This window comes from Rhinolophus sinicus, linkage group LG12 (assembly GCF_036562045.2).
Source record: "Rhinolophus sinicus isolate RSC01 linkage group LG12, ASM3656204v1, whole genome shotgun sequence".
In the NCBI taxonomy this organism is placed as follows: domain Eukaryota; kingdom Metazoa; phylum Chordata; class Mammalia; order Chiroptera; family Rhinolophidae; genus Rhinolophus; species Rhinolophus sinicus.
In genome coordinates this window covers 43,626,328-43,643,001 of record NC_133761.1, presented here as the reverse complement: position 1 = coordinate 43,643,001, position 16,674 = coordinate 43,626,328, and the positions used below count along the sequence as shown (strand labels likewise).

Genomic DNA, 16,674 nt, shown 5'->3' with positions numbered 1-16,674 from the left:
TTTTTCAGGCTATCTTTTCAAAACAGTACCACGTCCAATGAAGTGCTGCATATTAATGACAAAGAAAATGATGACAGGTGACTGAGACCTCCTCCTCACGTGTAGAGAACTTTTCGTTCTGACCCTGCAATCAAAACTCTGTCCTCTCCTTGGACCACACTGCTGTGCTACCAGAATCTTCCATTGAACTTGGTACTGGAAGCAGACCTCTCCCCTCCTTGAAGCCCCTACTCAGTCTAATTCTCTTCTTTCCATCTGCCTCCCTTCTCTCTAGGGCAGGAGTGTCCAAACTGCGGCCCGTGGGCCAACTACGGCCCACAATCCATTTTTAATTGGCCCACAGCAAATTCCAAAAATATATTTAGTTAAATAAACCAGGTGAGGCACTTACTTCACCTCGAGTGAGTGGCCCAGCTGTTTGTGTATTTTACCGCGTATGGCCCTTGGTGAAAAACGTTGAAAAAAGTTTGGACACCCATGCTCTAGGGCAACATTTTGGCTTTCTCAAAGGGAGAGAAGCAAGTGTAATGGAGTTACTGTCCCCTCAAAATCTCTCAAACTGAAGTGATTTTGTTCTGGGCTCCACAGAAGGTCCAGATGAGGGGCCTTGGAGCTCCGTGAATCGCCGATGATCAATTCTTCCCAGCGCTCAAGCTCTGGAGCCCGGGGTCTTTCTCAATCCTAACAACACCAAAGCCAGCCAGATGGGTTCTACAGCCAGAATTTAGCTCTAGGAACCTGGCCATTTGATTCTAGAAAACCGTGGGAGGCACTCAACCTTCATCACAGCCATTAACACGAAGCGAATTACCTCATTTCTTTCCCTTTCCACCCTCTGCGGGATGCTAACAGCTGGCCAAGGGGCAGGCAGCAGGAAGAGCCAAGTGTTTAGACAATCAACAAGGTCTGCAGACCCTTAATGGAGGCCATTAGCCACAAGCAAACATCTCTCCTCTCCCCATAATTTTGTCAGGAAGAGAAGGGGTTCTCTCTGGAATTAGAAAATAAGGTTGGTTTTGTTGTTGTTGTTGTTGTTTTAATGTAGTTTTTTTTTTTTTTTTCCATAATTTTCATGGTGCCATAGCTCCTAGTAAGGTTATAATAGCATTTATTAAGCCTTATTGTATACGAGAAACATTCTTTTTTTTTTTTTTTTTTTCTGAAAATGTAAGTTTTTATTTATGTCTAAAACCACCTGGAATGCATTTGACTGTCTTAAAAACAAAAAGTTTAACTGAAAATAACCGACAAGCCCACATTTTGAAATATGAACTATATGTAGTTTACTAAACAGCCTCTAAAGCTTGATTATATATTTAGCTAATAGAAAATTACACATTTTTGGCTTTGGTTTTGACTTCAATTACTCTTCTAGATAAAAATCAGTAAACTCTTTAGCCATGTTAAGGAGAAACATTCTTTATCTCACACTATTATTGGCCCATTTTAATAAAAGAAAATTGAGCCTTGTAAAGATGTATTAACCTGTGACAGCTCACAGCTTGGAAGTGGCTGCATGCAAATCTAGACAACCTGATTCCAGAGCCTGCACTTTAAATTGAAATGTCTCATGTTCTCCACAGTCGTCAGGAGAGAGGTCGCTTGCTTGTCTGGGTTGATGGTTTCCTTAATCGTGACACGTCAGGAGGACGGAGACCCTTCATGTCAGTTCCTGCATGGGGGCGCAGCTGCTCATAAGGGAAGAGCCCCAGCTCCGTGGGCCAGGGGAGGCCAGATGGGGGTGGGGCAGCGGCGGCTTCTTCTCTCACCCAATTGGGGCATTGGGGTTCTAGAAGCAGGAGCTCTGTTTTCTCTTTCTGAAAACCTGCATGTAGCTTTTTAAATTGACCTGAGTGTTCTGGAAACTAAATCCTCCATAACCAAATATTTCAGGGGAAAAAGTTCTGAGTAAAAATTCATTCCTAGAGTTTGCAGTGAATTTAAGGCAAATGTAGACCTACACTGTTTATTATAAACTAAATCATTTACATATACTTTTTAAAATGTGACTTAGTTTTATATTCATATAAGTCATCCTTAATTCAGTGTCTAGAATAGTAAATTCTATGGTGTGAGTCCAAGTCCCATATAAATGTCACCAATATTTTTCCTACTTGTTTCTCCTTCCTTTTTTCTACTTTTTAAAAAATCATGCCATCTTCTTCTATTGTATTTATTATTTTTGTATGTATATATTCTTTATGTATTTAAGTATTATTATTTTAAGTATATTTAAGGGTTTTCTGGTTTGAGAGGAAATAAGGTTAAAAATTAACTGTGAACAATGAATAATTACGTATTAAGTTAATGTCTACGTAGAACTTAGTACAACTGGTGCTTTACATTTTCTTAGCACTTTGAATTTCAAAATCATAAGGTATTTCAGATCGTTGTTTCTCCTGGAAATTGCTTCAATATTTCAAAATGGGCAGATCTAACAGTGGGTATTTTCATGAAGGCTTTCATGGGCACGATGTGTAGGATCAATTTCTCTGATTTTAGAATGAAAACGTGGGCTTGCTACAAATGGCTCTATCAACCAACGGAGGACGTCACACGCATTTCGTGTGCGTGAGGACTGAACCCTGAGCAGACAAATGAGGTGAGAAGGCAGAACACAGACAGATAAAAAGAAAACTCATGTCCCAGGGCAGGGGGATCAAAGGGCAAGGGAGAGGTAGACAAGAGACAAGATCTGAGCCAGAAGGGGGAGAAACCACTGTGGGCCAAGGGCTTTCAATGGAATGTGAAGGGGAGGATTCAACTCAGTGGGGAGACCAGAGTCAGGCAGGGATGCAAAGGGGTGATACCTTTCCCAGTATCTGCATCCTAATCGTCTCCTTCTGCTAAGGAGGAGGGAGGGGGGGGAGAGAGAGAGAGAGAGAGAGAGAGAGAAGAGGAGGGGAGGAGTAGTGAGGGGAGGGGAGAAAGGAGGGGGAGGGGAGGGGAGGGGAGGGAGGGGAGGGGAGGGAGCGGATAGGGGGAAGGGGGGGGAGAGAGGGGGGGGGGGAGACAAATAGCAAACAGCTCCCAGCTGGGGATGGTAATGGACATGGGAGGGTCATCTGAACCAGGGAGGGGGAAGACAGAAGCTGAGAATCTCTTCCTGAGATGCAGAGGCAACACCAAAAAGGGTCAAGGCCACGAAGAGGCAGTGAGAAAGGCACTGAGCTCCTCGTGAGGGAGTGAGATCTGAGACAGCAGGGATATGTCTGATTCCATGTCAGGAGGGAGAGGAGGAAGGCATATGTCAGCCACAGAACAATAAAGCAAAAGTAGGAACAAACAAATGGCGGTGTCCACGTGCATCTACATTCCTTTTCTTTGTACCGAGGGGGGATGGGCGTTCTCACGGCAACCAGCTGCTTATCTACTGGCTGCCACTTCTTACATTCATTTCCCTCAACTGCTTTTGAAATAAGTTGACTACGGGTTGAAAATGGATTGTTCCAGGTGCCCAGGAACTTGGAAATGACCTTGCATGACCTGGAATGGAGAGCATGTGTGAGATCTCTGCTAGGAAGCAGGTGAGTAGCCGCCGCGCTGCCATGGAACCCAGCATTGCTCCATCAAGTTCCAAATGGACTCTGAGCTTAGGGAGACTCAGGCTTTCAGCTGCATGGCTGTGAAGGGCCACACAACCAAATGAGGCTCATGACTTCTTGACCGAAGTCACCAGTAGCTACCACGTTGTAAATTCCCTCTCCTCTGCCTTCTGTCAGCCTATCCTTTCAGCCTCCACGTCTGCCTCTTACTTCCGCTTTGTGTAGTCTGAGTGCTGACTCTTCTGTTACAAAATTAACTCTTGTTTTCCTCTGTGGATGTGAAGACAAAGACGGCTACTGGATAGGGGCGGGGGGTCATGTGCCCGGTGTGATGCCTGACTTAGTATTAGAAAATCAGCAAATGACTACTATCTTCAGCACTATCTGATATTATGTTACTATGTGTGCACTCATCAGTAAGAAAATGATGAATGTGCACTCTAATGTTTGTTTCCTAAATTGTATATGTGTATTACTAGCTAATATATACATATAGAACATTTTCAAAGAAAAAATTTAAATGAGTGAAATGAAAAAGTAAAATAGAAATTCTAGAATGTTCTTCCCACACCCTTGTGGGCCATCTGGTGTGCAGCTGCTTTGGGAACAAGAGCTTTAGCAACCCCTTCTCCAGCCCTCATTCCCATCTTCATTAGAGCCCAGGCAGTTGGTCATCAGTACTTGCTTTGGACCTTGACTGGCAGCTCTGGGAGCCGTGGGTGAGGGCACTGACCTGGTCTCCAAGGCACACACTGGGATGTCCCCTCAACGGGTACTGTTCTGTGCACAGCGCTGCTTCCCCACTGGACAGTACAGCCTTGCCCGCAGGACACCGCCTCAGCCTTCTCTACATCCTCCATGTCTAACGCTATGCTGCTTACACAGAAGGTCAGCGCAATTTTGCCGAATGATACTCTCCAACTCCAGCAAGCTCTCCAACTCCCAGGTCTCGCCAACCTCTGGAGAAAAGGCAGAGCTATCCAGACAGACAAGCTGAGAAGGTAACAGAGGCCCAGGCCGAAGCCACACAACTTTCCCCTCCCTGCTGGCTACCTCTGGGGTTCTTCTGCACAGTGCATCTCCTAGCTACCATTTCCCATCAGACTGTCCACACGGAAATTTCAACATAATTAGAAGCTAAACACTAATTTTTTTTAAAAAAGAACCAAATCACCTTTAGAAAAATATGCCTGTGTCTGTATCTCAAAGTAAGTTTCAGATAAAACCAATGAGTTCTTGATAGTTCCTTCTAAAACTAAGAAGGGCCTTGAGAAGTTCTCTAACTACTTCCACATTCAAAACAAATTTTAATGATTTTCCTGTTTTCTTTTCTGATTATAGAAGTATTATACGCGCGCACACACACACACACACATACACACACAACACTTGAGAAACACGGACAAGCACAAAGAAATAAAAATAACCTAGAATCCACTAAGCTGCACCCATAATTTGCAGCAAAGCTTTTATATTCAACTTCGGGTGTAGGGGAGAAAGGCTAGAACTGAGAGATGCAAGAAAGAAGGGAATTTTCCCATTGGCCATGCACACAAGAGGCCCCCTAAGTTTAAAGGGAACCACCACTATACGGGGAGAGCTTGGTGCCCAAGAGCCAGACACACGAGCTAGCCACTGGACAACATGAGCTTCTCCTGTGCAATGGTTAGAGATGTGAGATACCACATAAATCAATAAAACAGGTACCCCCTCCAGGAGATGTTTGAACATTCCTTTTGAGTCTTTGAGAAAGACAGCTAACAGAGAGTATATAATAATAGAGAAAATAGACATTAAAGCAAGGTTCAGCCATAAGGAAAAATGAGGTAGGCCAAAGTATCACTCCCAACCATTGGCTCTGAAAACAATAAGCCTGAATGAGTAAGAATAAGTGGGGAAAGCTCTTTAAGAGTAGATGTTTTTTCTATTCTATTACATACCACTAAGATTTGATGGCAAGACAAATGGCACTATATCTTCTTAAGCTGCCTTCACTTTTTGTTTTTGATAAATTTTATTGGGGAATATTGGGGAACAGTGTGTTTCTCCAGAGCCAGTCAGCTCCAAGTTGTTGTCCTTCACTCTAATTGTGGAGGGCGCAGCTCCAAGTCCAGTTGCCGTTTTTGAACTTGTTGTTGAGAGCTTGTGCTATAAACCAACTGAGCCATCTGACCACCCCTCTGGAAGCTCAGCAGCAGCTGGTTGCCTTCAATCTAGTTTGGAGGGCGCAGCTCACTGGCCCATGTGGGAATCGACTGGGAACCTTGTTGTTCAGAGCTCACGCTCTAACCAACTGAGCCATCCGGCCACCCCTGCCTTCACTTTTTGAATCTAATAGTTCAGAATACAGTTTCAAGATACAATTGCTATTTTTCCATTCATTCTTGCATTAAATATAATGTTATTGAATGTCTACCACATGCCAAACAGCATGCCAGCCACTTAGAATACAAAGCAAGTGGGGCATGGAGCCTGTCCTCGGAATGCTCAGAGTCTCATAGAATCAGACAGAAGACATGGCAACAAACTGTGTCAGGGACTCCCACTGTGGGTGCCGAGAAGGAAGCAGGAGGAGGCAGAAACACTGTACCAAGAGTGAATATTGTGCAAACCGTACCAGGTGTATTTTTAAATGTTGGTTCTCTGGGAAAGAATGGTAACTGTGATAGGATCATGCAGCCATCACTCCTCAGGCCTGGTGGGAGGGTGGGTCTGTGGGGACAGAGCCCCAGAGAGTAGTTTACAGGCTCTCGGCCTCACGTGGAAGGGTGCTGGCTCGGGTGGTGAATGGCCGTCAGCTGTGGCTGATTGGCCGTCGGCTGTGGCCGGTTAGCCAATTGGCCGCTGGTATAACTGCTGCGACTACGGAGGGCCGAGGATTGCTGAGGAGCCGAGCAGAGCCAAAGAGAGCTGAAGAGGAGAGCCAAGAGAGAGGAACAGAGGAGAGAGTGGAGAAGAGTCGTCGGTCGGTCGGTTGGCGGAAAAGCGGACGGCAGGTCGGCGTCCGGTGGGCCCAGCCTCCAGTGAGACTGTGGTGGTATGGCTCCCCTACCTATGGCTCCGTGGATGTTCCTTGTTGGCCTCACCGTATCCTGCGTTCTTATGTGGGGAGCGGGACCAGAGACCCCACAGGCTGCCCCGCACGACAAATGGCGCAGCGAGCAGGGTCTCCCGCATGACAGGGTCTGTCACAGGAGGGACATCCTGACCATTACACTCTCCATAGCATCCAGTCCGGCCTACTACACTGAGGCAGCAAAACCTCCTACATGTACCTCAAGGCGCACCAGTTCCTGCCCCTCTTCTGCTGCTCTACCTCCTGCTGGGGCCGGGGGAGGGGGGGAGGGAGGGCGAGGTGGGGGGAGGGGAGCCGGCGACAGGCCCTGGCTGCTTTCTCCCCTCTGTATTCTATTGATTCTGCCATACTGGCCCAAACAAATCAGGGCCAGGCATCCGACAGCTTGAAATAGCAATGGACAGAGCCCTGAGGAAGAAGGCTGTAGGACGGACCAGCCACCATCCTGGTCAGAGACTGCGGAAGGCCCCTCAGTACCGTATGTGTGTGAGTGGGACATCCACGTGGCCAGAAAGGCAGGGAGAGAGGCAGGAGCTGACAGAAGATGAGACTGGGGCATCTGTAAGTCGCATTCGTTCATTAATTTATGCAGCCATTCGTTCAACAAGCATTTGTTGGGCACCCAACACTGTTTAGCACTGTTGAATCACTGAGGATAAGACAAGACAGACGGCATCTCCAGTACCTGACATCAAGCACTTTGAACGTGGGGAGAATAATTCAGCGTAAGCACATCACTCACTCCTGGGGAGTCATGGAAGGCTTCAAAGAGGAGACATCCAAAACGTAAAGGACAACAAAGTCTTAGACAGATGAAGGCCCACCAAAGCCCATGCACAGGGGGAGGTGAGATCGAGCACATGGCAGGAGCGGGCACATGCCAGCATGTCTCAGCGAAGCAGACTGGCCGGTCTCAGGCCACACACCTACACTCCTGCAGATTACTTCAAAGCCCTCGACAGTGGGTTGGACCATATGAAACTGCCACTTTTCTAGATCAAGACTGGCCTAACATCAGTAACTTCATATGGTTCAACCTAACAGCTTCCTTGGATAATGTATCCCCTGACCATATCCCCTCCTAAATTAGTTTCTCTCCAGAACAAAACACAGAGGCCTGGGAAACAAGAGACTCAGAAGGACCAGAGCCCGGCGGTGATGGGTGGTGACAGATAACACTCAAGGCCACACAGAGGCCACATGGGAGCATGCCAGGAGCCACCGTGACACTCTCGGGCTTCACCCTTAGGACGATGGGGATATGCAAAGCAGGTCTGCGTTTTAAGATGGCCGCTCCAGACCACCTGTAGAAAGGACAACACTGGAGACAGAAAAACATCAACAGCAGCTATTCCAGACACTCAGTGAGAGAAGACAGACCCACATGAGCATGGTGGGAGCAGGCGGGCGTGAGGACACTCGAGAGGCCACATTGGCAGGACTCAGTAAGCGACTGTCAGCGGGAGGTGAGGACAAAGGATGAGCATGAGTCCATAGTCCTGTGCCAGCAGCAGGTGGAAGGGTGACAGACCAGGTGGCTGATGGCCATGCCTTGGGCTGGACACAGAGCAGAAGAAGTGGGCTGGGAGGGAAGAGGATAAGTTCTGGGTATGACTGCTCCATCAGCTGATGACAAGGACAGCGAACATCAGAAGATGCAGGAGGCCACAGGACCAAACACTCGCTGACTGCTCATTACGTGCGTGCTCTAAGCACCATGTTTAATAAAATCCATGCACCGACCCGAAGTAGGTACCCTGCCTTCAGTCTTCCAGCAGAAGAAACTGAAGGTGACCGCTACCTGAAGTTAGGTAGGTGATCAGACCCTTGCTCTTAGAACTTCAGCCTGCTAAGATAACGCTGTTGGCGCACGTACTGCTTCTCCTTCAGAGGTGTTAGGGGGCTGCCTTGCTGAGCTCTGCAAGCAGGGTACCGGGAACGGAGGAACGGAGGCGTGCATGGTCCTTATGGCCAAAAAATGGTAGCTGGACGTAAGATCAAGGGGGACGTGCCGAAACCTGCCTTGGAGCATGTGGGAGGGGAGGAGGCAGACTCAGGGCACTGCACCTGCCCCAGGTGAGCCTCCTGCTTTCTAAGGAGAAGCCTTTCTTTAGAGGACGCCTTCCACCTCATACCTCCCTTACCCCACACCCTCCACTGACCACCTTCGTCATAGTTCCCTCCCTGTGTGGGGCACTAAGGCAGGTAAATTATCAGCCAGTGGCTGAAGGAACCCACTCTCCCAGCGTTAGAATAAATCCCGGGTACCCTGCTTGCAGGGCTCAGCAAGGCAACCCTCCTAACATCTCTGAAGGAGAAGCAGTACATGCGCCAACAGCATTATCTTAGCAGACAAAGGTCTGAGGCACAGCCTATTTAAAGAGTTATTTAACAATTTCCAAAATAGTAGCAAAACAGTCTCCATAAAGCTCGACGACTCCCAGGGAGCCAGCACATCTGACATGCTCAGACTTGTTTCCTTAATTAGAAACAGATCCTAGGGGCTGGCGTTTATTTTCATGAGTACAAATCCACAAAAACCAGAAACATCTTGACAGGCTGCAGCGTCCCTAACATTTCTCAAATCTGAATTCCTAATTGGGTTAACAAAAAAAAAAAAAAAAGGCAACCAGGAATTTTCACGCTGGTTTTGATTCAGGATTCAAAACAGAGCCTACAATGTACGTTTCTATATTGTTCCAAAATTGGTATGAGCTGGGTCAAAATCCATAAGACCCCCTCCAGACATAAAAAGAAAACCAGACCAAGGCATGAAGTCTGAATTTAAGAAACCAAAGAAGATTCTTTTTTTTTTTTTAAAGGAGGGTGCAGCTCACAGTGGCCTATGTGGGGATGGAACCAGCAACCTTGGTGTTATTAGCACCGCACTCTATCCAACTGAGCTAACTGGCCACCCCAAGACTCTTCTTCTTATGGAACACAAAAACTACCTGCAGTTGGCCCCAGGTACTTTCAAACATCTTAATCCATTAACTTTTTATAAGACGAGAATAGGGCTAGGAGATGTTTGTATGATACCTGCTTCTTCCAAGATTCAAAGGAGTCCTTTTGTGTGCTTTGTTTTGTTAATTTCTTACAAAATCAGCTGGCCTGCTCTGCTGTCTCTAAATGCTGTGATGACACAGAAGCCACACGTGCCTGTAACAAAGGGATTAGTCCCCGTACCTGCGCAGCTTGTCCTCCAGCAGCTCCGTGTACTTCGAAGCGTTCTCCTTCACACCGGTTCCTGCGAAACAGAAATCCAAAGTTGATGAAACTGTAGCCAAAGACTGAACACAACCCAGAACTGCTCAACTAAAAGCCAAACACCGAAGGATCGCAAACACTGATAATGCCAGCGTTCCGTACTTGGGAAACACTCGGACCCACTGAGGTGTCTGCCTGGAGAGACGTGTGGAAAGGGCCTGAGCCCCCAGTGTCAATGCAGGAGCAGGAGCCGTGCTCCTCGGGGTCTGGCATGGACCCCGGTGCTCTGGGCCTCGCTCCCTTCCCACCTGGCAGCCAAGAGCTTGGTTGGAGAGTGAGAGAGAGCTAACAAAAGGGAACAGCTCCCGTGGTTATTATAGCTCAACAGATCAAAGAGGCACTTGACTAATAAAAAAAGATTTGGTGCATTTGGGGCAAGTTCAGATACCCTCTGTTTCCTCCTCTGAGGAATGCACAGGGCTTCCTCTCCAGGTGAGCGCTGGCAGAGACGGGAGTGAAGCCCCAGAAGAGCGGGTGGCAGCAGATGGGCCTCCATCGGCTGTTTGTATCATTACTATTACTATTGTTGTTATGGCATTTATCGTTCTTTTATTTCGGCCTTTTTCTCAGATGTAATTGATGCTGAAGGGCTCATTAACATTCTTGAAAGCAGAAGCCATGCTTCCTGCTTCTCGGTCCAGAGTCTCTGCCTGGCGGACTCTCAGGATCCTGTTTCAAATGGTCAACATGTATGTGATGGGGCGAGTGACAGAATCTAACATTGATTTCTCACTGGAGCACATAGCAACATTTTCCATAAATTTTTATCCTAATCGATAATTCAAAAATGTCCCTATGAGTCTGATGAAATTAAAAAATGACCAATCTACCCAGCAATACCATTTTCAGCATACTCAAGGAAGGCAGGGGAAGGTGAAGTGGAAGTAGGTCTAATAGGTTTTGCTGCCTTGTGTCTTTTGTTGGCATAATAACAGGACAGCAATATTTGTCAGAAAATTGGTACAGGAAAGGAGAGACAGCCAGGACGACCTTGCGTGAGACTGAATGGAGCAGTGACTCTGAAACTGCAGCCCACCAGGCTCCACTGATAAGGACAGCACCCTGAAGCCAGGACAGCACGAGCATAGGTTTGAAGCTGGAAGCCAGAGGGACCTCACCAGTTCAGCACCCATCACGAATGTTGCCGAACAGTAGCCATTTTGTTGGAATTTTCTAAAATAAGTACCAAGTGAGGCCTGACCTCGTTTTACAAATACTAATCATCAGATTTCAAAGGTCATTATTTAAGGATCGATTTAGGCAAGATTAACTCTCATTAGTAAAATTTTCTGGAAGGAAGATGTGAAAGACAAAAGAGAAATTTTAGAATTCCAAGAAATTTTTGAGCATCTAAAGTTATTATTCTTCTGTTGAGTTAATGACAGAATTTCTGTTTATTTGGGTGATTAAACTATATATGAAGACATTAAGTAGGACCCAGGGAAGTGAACACCACAGAAAAATCAACTTGCACTTAGATTGTCTTGATACCGTGTTTCCCCGAAAATAAGACCTAGCCAGACAATCAGCTCTAATGCGTCTTTTGGAGCAAAAATTAATATAAGACCCGGTCTTATTTTGCTATAATATATGACTGAGTCTTATATAATATAATGTCAGGTCTTATATTAATTTTTGCTCCAAAAGACGCATTAGAGCTGATTGTCCAGCTAGGCCTTATTTTCAGAGAAACACGGTAGGTGGGATGGAATAAGATTGCGTAGGACTTTGAGAGCTGGCAGGATCCATCATATGAAATGCTACACAAGTCACATTTTACATCGAACGGCAAGATGGTAATAACAGGCATGAGCCCCAGCTGGTACCAAAGAGATCTTGACTGTCACCCTGGAAATCTAATGTGTGGAAATACAGATATCAAGAATGACATAAATTTAGCTAACATTTTATCGAGCACGTCCTGTGTGTCAGATACTGTTCTAAACACCGACTAACAATAGTACCTCTGAAGTACCTTTGAAGTACCTCTATTATTATCCCCATTTTACAGCTGGGAAAACATAGGGGCAGCGAAGCCACACAGTGAGTGAGGGGTGGTCCCAGGACCCACTGGTACAGAACTCATGACTTCAATTTTAAATAACATAGTAGGAGCTCAGGAAATGCACACTGAATAAATGCATATGAAATTTCAGCCACCAATGAAATGGAGGAAGTGTTCCAAGACACAGAAAATTCAGGAGAGATCAAAGACTGGGTTGTAAAAACTTCAAATTACAAAGAGCACTGGCAATTGTAAAGAAGAGCCATCAACAAATGAGAATTGTAGGGAAGCACTGTAGTAACATATCAGCATAAAACAAATGACCGTTGTGTAATAAATACAGTGCCAAAAACTGTATACACATTTTAAGAAAGGAAAACTGTATAATAAATTGTACTACCCAATATATACCGATAACAAAAGACGAATACAAGTCAAGTTTGACTTTGGCAATTGTAAGAGGTATTCAAAGTGCTTGCCATCAGTGTCCAGACACTTCTGTTTATGGCAAACTACTGCTTGAGCAACGTTGACCAAAGTGTCCACTTGTATACATTTTTTTTGGCACCCCCAGTACATATGATATATCCATATGTAAAGGGTAAGGCCAAGGTGATTTCAGAATAGGCTGCAATGAGAAAATGACTAACAGTTTACTGAAGCTAATGTTCACATTGGTTCACTCCTCCCAATAAGATGTCAAATTCATATGGCTTTACAAACACATTTGTATTTGCATCTATAGATTTGCTTATTTCCAGCATTTTTCTGCTACCGCTATGTGTGGCAGTCCTCTAGATAGACCTCTCTAGAGCGGGTTCCTGAGTTCAAGGGGACACAGTCCTTCCCAGGCATTAGACGAGTCAGCGTAAGTCCTCCAGGGTTGGAACCCAAGAAATACACCATCACCGAATTAGCAATGGATTCACTTCTCATCGGGGGATATCGTTCAAGTGTTGGTATTAATTCTCTCTTTTCCTCTTATGTTGATAGAAGATTTGTAGAGAGAAGAAATATGACTAGCTGTGGGTCCTGCAGAATTAATGAACGGTGACCAAGGCCAGGCTCCTTTCGGGGTTTATATCTGACTCCCATTCTTAGACCCATCTAATGTTTCTTAAATGCCCACCACGGGCCAGGTTGTGCACTAGGCACTGGGGCCGCAGAGATGAACAGGATGCTGCCTGTAGCTGGAGAAGCCAGGCAGCCACAGGAACGAACGGCTAACAAACGCAAGGAGGCCAGTGTGGTGGCAGAACCTTACAGCAGCCATCATCTGGGGGCATCGCAGGGAGAGATTCAGCCCGGCTGGAGGCAGCTAGAGGATGCTCCCCGAGGAAGTGGCCCAAGCGGAGACTTAAAGCATTTGCCTGCGGGTGGAGCAAGCGGAGACATGGCTAAACCAAGCCAGCAGTTGCACATCAAATAAGAATGTCCGGCACTAATGTCCTGTCATTTTCCCTGCCCAATCATTTCCGAATCATTTTTTCCTATGCTTACACTAAGATTACTCAATGACCCCAACCCGAGGAAGATGGGTAACGACAGAAAACCAGCCGGTCCAAAAGCACAGGCTCTGAGCGTCCGTCACCACTATCCCCGCCACCCTTGGAGGTGGATGTAGAGATCAACTCCTTCGTCCAGATTTTCTCCTCTGGGCGACGGGAGTGGGGATGCTGCTACGGCAACTTCAGAGGCACCCAAAGGGCAGACAGTGGGGAAGCTTCCTCAGAGCTGCAGCATCAGCTTACGACTCCTGAATCCATGAAGAAAGCAAAACTAATTATTCGAACTATGTTTACACTTCTGCTTCCCCATTCTGTCTTGCGTGATGGTGTGTGGCTGCAGCTGGCCTGGCTCCGAGAGCCCTGCTCTACTGTCCTTGAACCCAGAGTGCATCGCAGGGACTTGTGAGTCATGACACTCAAGTCAGTAGAAAGCACAACTGCAAAGATGGGAAGAGCCAGCGGGCGGGAGGAAAGGAAGGAGAAATGAATAGAGAAGCTCTGGCAGGCTTAAAAACGTTTAATATCTAGTGAGTGCTCAAGCTACGTCACAGATAAAGCCTAAGCTTCAATTTCACCTGCTGTCTTGTCACCGGTTAATTAGGTGTCATCTGATACAGTAATTCTCACTTTCCCAGTTCAGACCTGCTCCCGCATGCAATCTCCCCATGCCCTTGACGCACACAGCTGAACAAATCAGCACTATTCAATGACAAAAAGATAAACCAGGCGCACACGGTATGGAAAGGAGGTCAGCAAAACGCTAACTGTCGGTTCTGCAGCCTCACTCCATAGCTCCCCGCAGCCCCTACTCCCGGGTCCCAGCCAGCCAAACATTTCCACGAAGTGAAAAGACAGGCTACCTCTCCCATCGCTCCCGGTCGACAGCGGGGAGCCTAGGTTTGCTTCCTTGCTTTCTAGCACATGTCACTGAAAGAGTTGTGACCTGGAGATTCATTTACAGAATTGCTGAAAATGTCTTTGTCTTGCCTGGGAGTGTGCATACACTCTGCATACACTCTCATTCACCTTATTTCCCTCCAACATGCAAGCACACACGTACACATGCACACTCACACACATATACACATGCACACTCATACACACACATATACACGTACACATGCACACACATACACATGTGTACATGCACACACATACACGTGTACACACATGTACACACACATGTATACACGTACACACACACTTACACTATTTACTTCTCTTCATACTTTTTGATAGGACAGGAGTAGAATTTGGAATTTTGTTTTTAAAGTGGAATAGTATTTTCGTAAACAATTTGTTTTAAAGAAAGAGCCCAAATCCACACTTGATCTTAAGCTAAGGAAAGTGAGCTCACACTGGATGCTCACATATGTGTGCATTATGGTATTCAATTCTCACGACAACTCTCTAAATCCCTTTTGAGGATAAGGAGGCTGAGGCTGAGGGAAGTTAATTCAAGGAGTAAATAAAAAATTCAGACCCAGTTCAGTTGTACACCAAAGCCTAGTTTTCTCAAATACTCAATACTGCTGCCCAATTATGATGAAACATAATTTATGAACTTGACTGAAGGAATTCTGTATTTCACAGAAGGAAAGAATTTACTTCTTCTAATACAGGGCTTTACATATGTAACTGTTAAGGTTTGAAGCTGGAATCCATTTGACATAAAAACATGCCAGGTCTGATGTCTGTCTGGGCTACTGCCTTGGAAGAGAGATCCTGGAATGTGGGCAGGAAAATTCAAAGTGTGCTCCAGGGCAAGGAACCGCCACCATTTTACGCTCCTCCGATCCCCAGCTACATGGCGCTTTCACAGAGGAGGTGCGCCCCCTACAGTAGCCTAGGAAGTAACTAGGCAGCCGGCCAAAAAGGCCTGCTCCTTGCACCCAAGGTGGCGCTAAGGAGGGGAGAGAAAGATTTTAGCCTCACGGAGGCCCTGCTGACCAGTCCCACGGCCATCGCACCTCCAGCAGAGGAGTCACCCACCAACACCCTTCCCTTTTGGGGTTCTGATCCCCCTCTCCCTGCCCTGCCCTTTGCCAGCGTGCCCAGCACGCACCATCTTGGCCGAGTCTGCCCCAGATCAGGGGTCATGGCCGTGAACCAGTCAGGCAGCTTGCCCTGGAGTCCTCAAATCTGCACTTACTGAACAGGACCTCGCCTCTCCAGTGCCAACACTGGAAAGTGAGGGTGGGCAGCTGCCTGTGGCCATGGGCCAGTTATGGCATGAGGATGAGGCTGACAGAGATCAACAGGGAAGAGGGAAGGAGAGTCCTGACAGCTGCCAAGTCCCAGCCCAGTGTCCCCTGCCTCTGGAGTCGTGACCGGGGTCAATACAATGTCTTTTCAAGAATCCTGAGACTCACGCTTTGCTCTTTCTGGCCCCTCTGCCTGGGAGACCCTCCTCTGCATCTGTCCAAGGTGTGCTCTGGGCCACGAGGCCCTTCTTGCCCTGCAGCCCGTCCCCAGGCTGCTCTCTCCTCTTCTGGGCTCCTACAGCCTTTCAGACCTTCATTTGGGTAGGCTTATCCTCTCTGCTCGGAGCATAAATTCTATCTCCTCTGGCCCTGAGAGCCCAGCACAGTCCTGGGCTCAGAAAGGATGCCTGGGTGCCCACTACATCATGTGACACCAGCTCCAAGCCCGGTGCTGTGCCAGCCGCTGGGGAAGCCATCAGGAAAAAGATAGGGTTTACATTCCTGAGGAATTGACAACCGGATGAGGGGACAGAAACCAGAACAGATTATCGGGATGACAAGTAACTGAGGTCAGCAAAGAACGGATTAGTGGAGGGTGGGGAAGAGGCCCAAATGCAGCCTGGCCTGAGGTAGAGAGAGGGGCCATGTGGGCTCCGTGGAGAAGAGGCCCACGAGCTGAGAAGGAAATGCATACAAGGGTATATTTTAGTTTCTATTACAAGCAAAGCCAAGAGGAAGGAAAAAGAGAGGGAGAGGTATCATAGGAGTGAAATGAAGAGAGATTTCGCAACTCCCATCTTTAAGCACTAAGTGATCAACGTGTCACCTGCATCGCAGAGCCACCAACGTCCCTCCCCACTGCTCCCGGGGCCGTTTGGCGAGCACCCACACAGTGCTTACATGTGGACTACACAGACTTTCAAATCTCTTACAGGCTCTGACGAAGTCCAAAGTGAACTGGCTTTTTCCTTTTTCTGGATAATGGCCAGAGAGGGGCCACCACTCAGAATGATGTGTCTGTCCCAGATTGAGGCGTGTAGATAAGAACCAGTCAGGTGGAGGGGAAGGA

General features: G+C 47.0%; 1 protein-coding gene across 4 annotated transcripts in view; it reads right to left on the bottom strand.

The window, feature by feature from the left end:
• Positions 1-16,674, bottom strand: part of DISC1 (DISC1 scaffold protein) — a 337,450-nt gene that overhangs the window by 90,762 nt on the left and 230,014 nt on the right. For all 4 annotated transcript variants that reach the window (XR_012490698.1, XM_019712899.2, XM_074316477.1 and 1 more), the window contains exon 10: positions 9,808-9,868. Coding sequence is in view for 3 of the 4 variants with exons in the window: in XM_019712899.2 (XP_019568458.2) it covers positions 9,808-9,868 (61 nt within the window). In the remaining variant the exon portion in view is untranslated. The remainder of the gene's footprint in view (positions 1-9,807; positions 9,869-16,674) is intronic.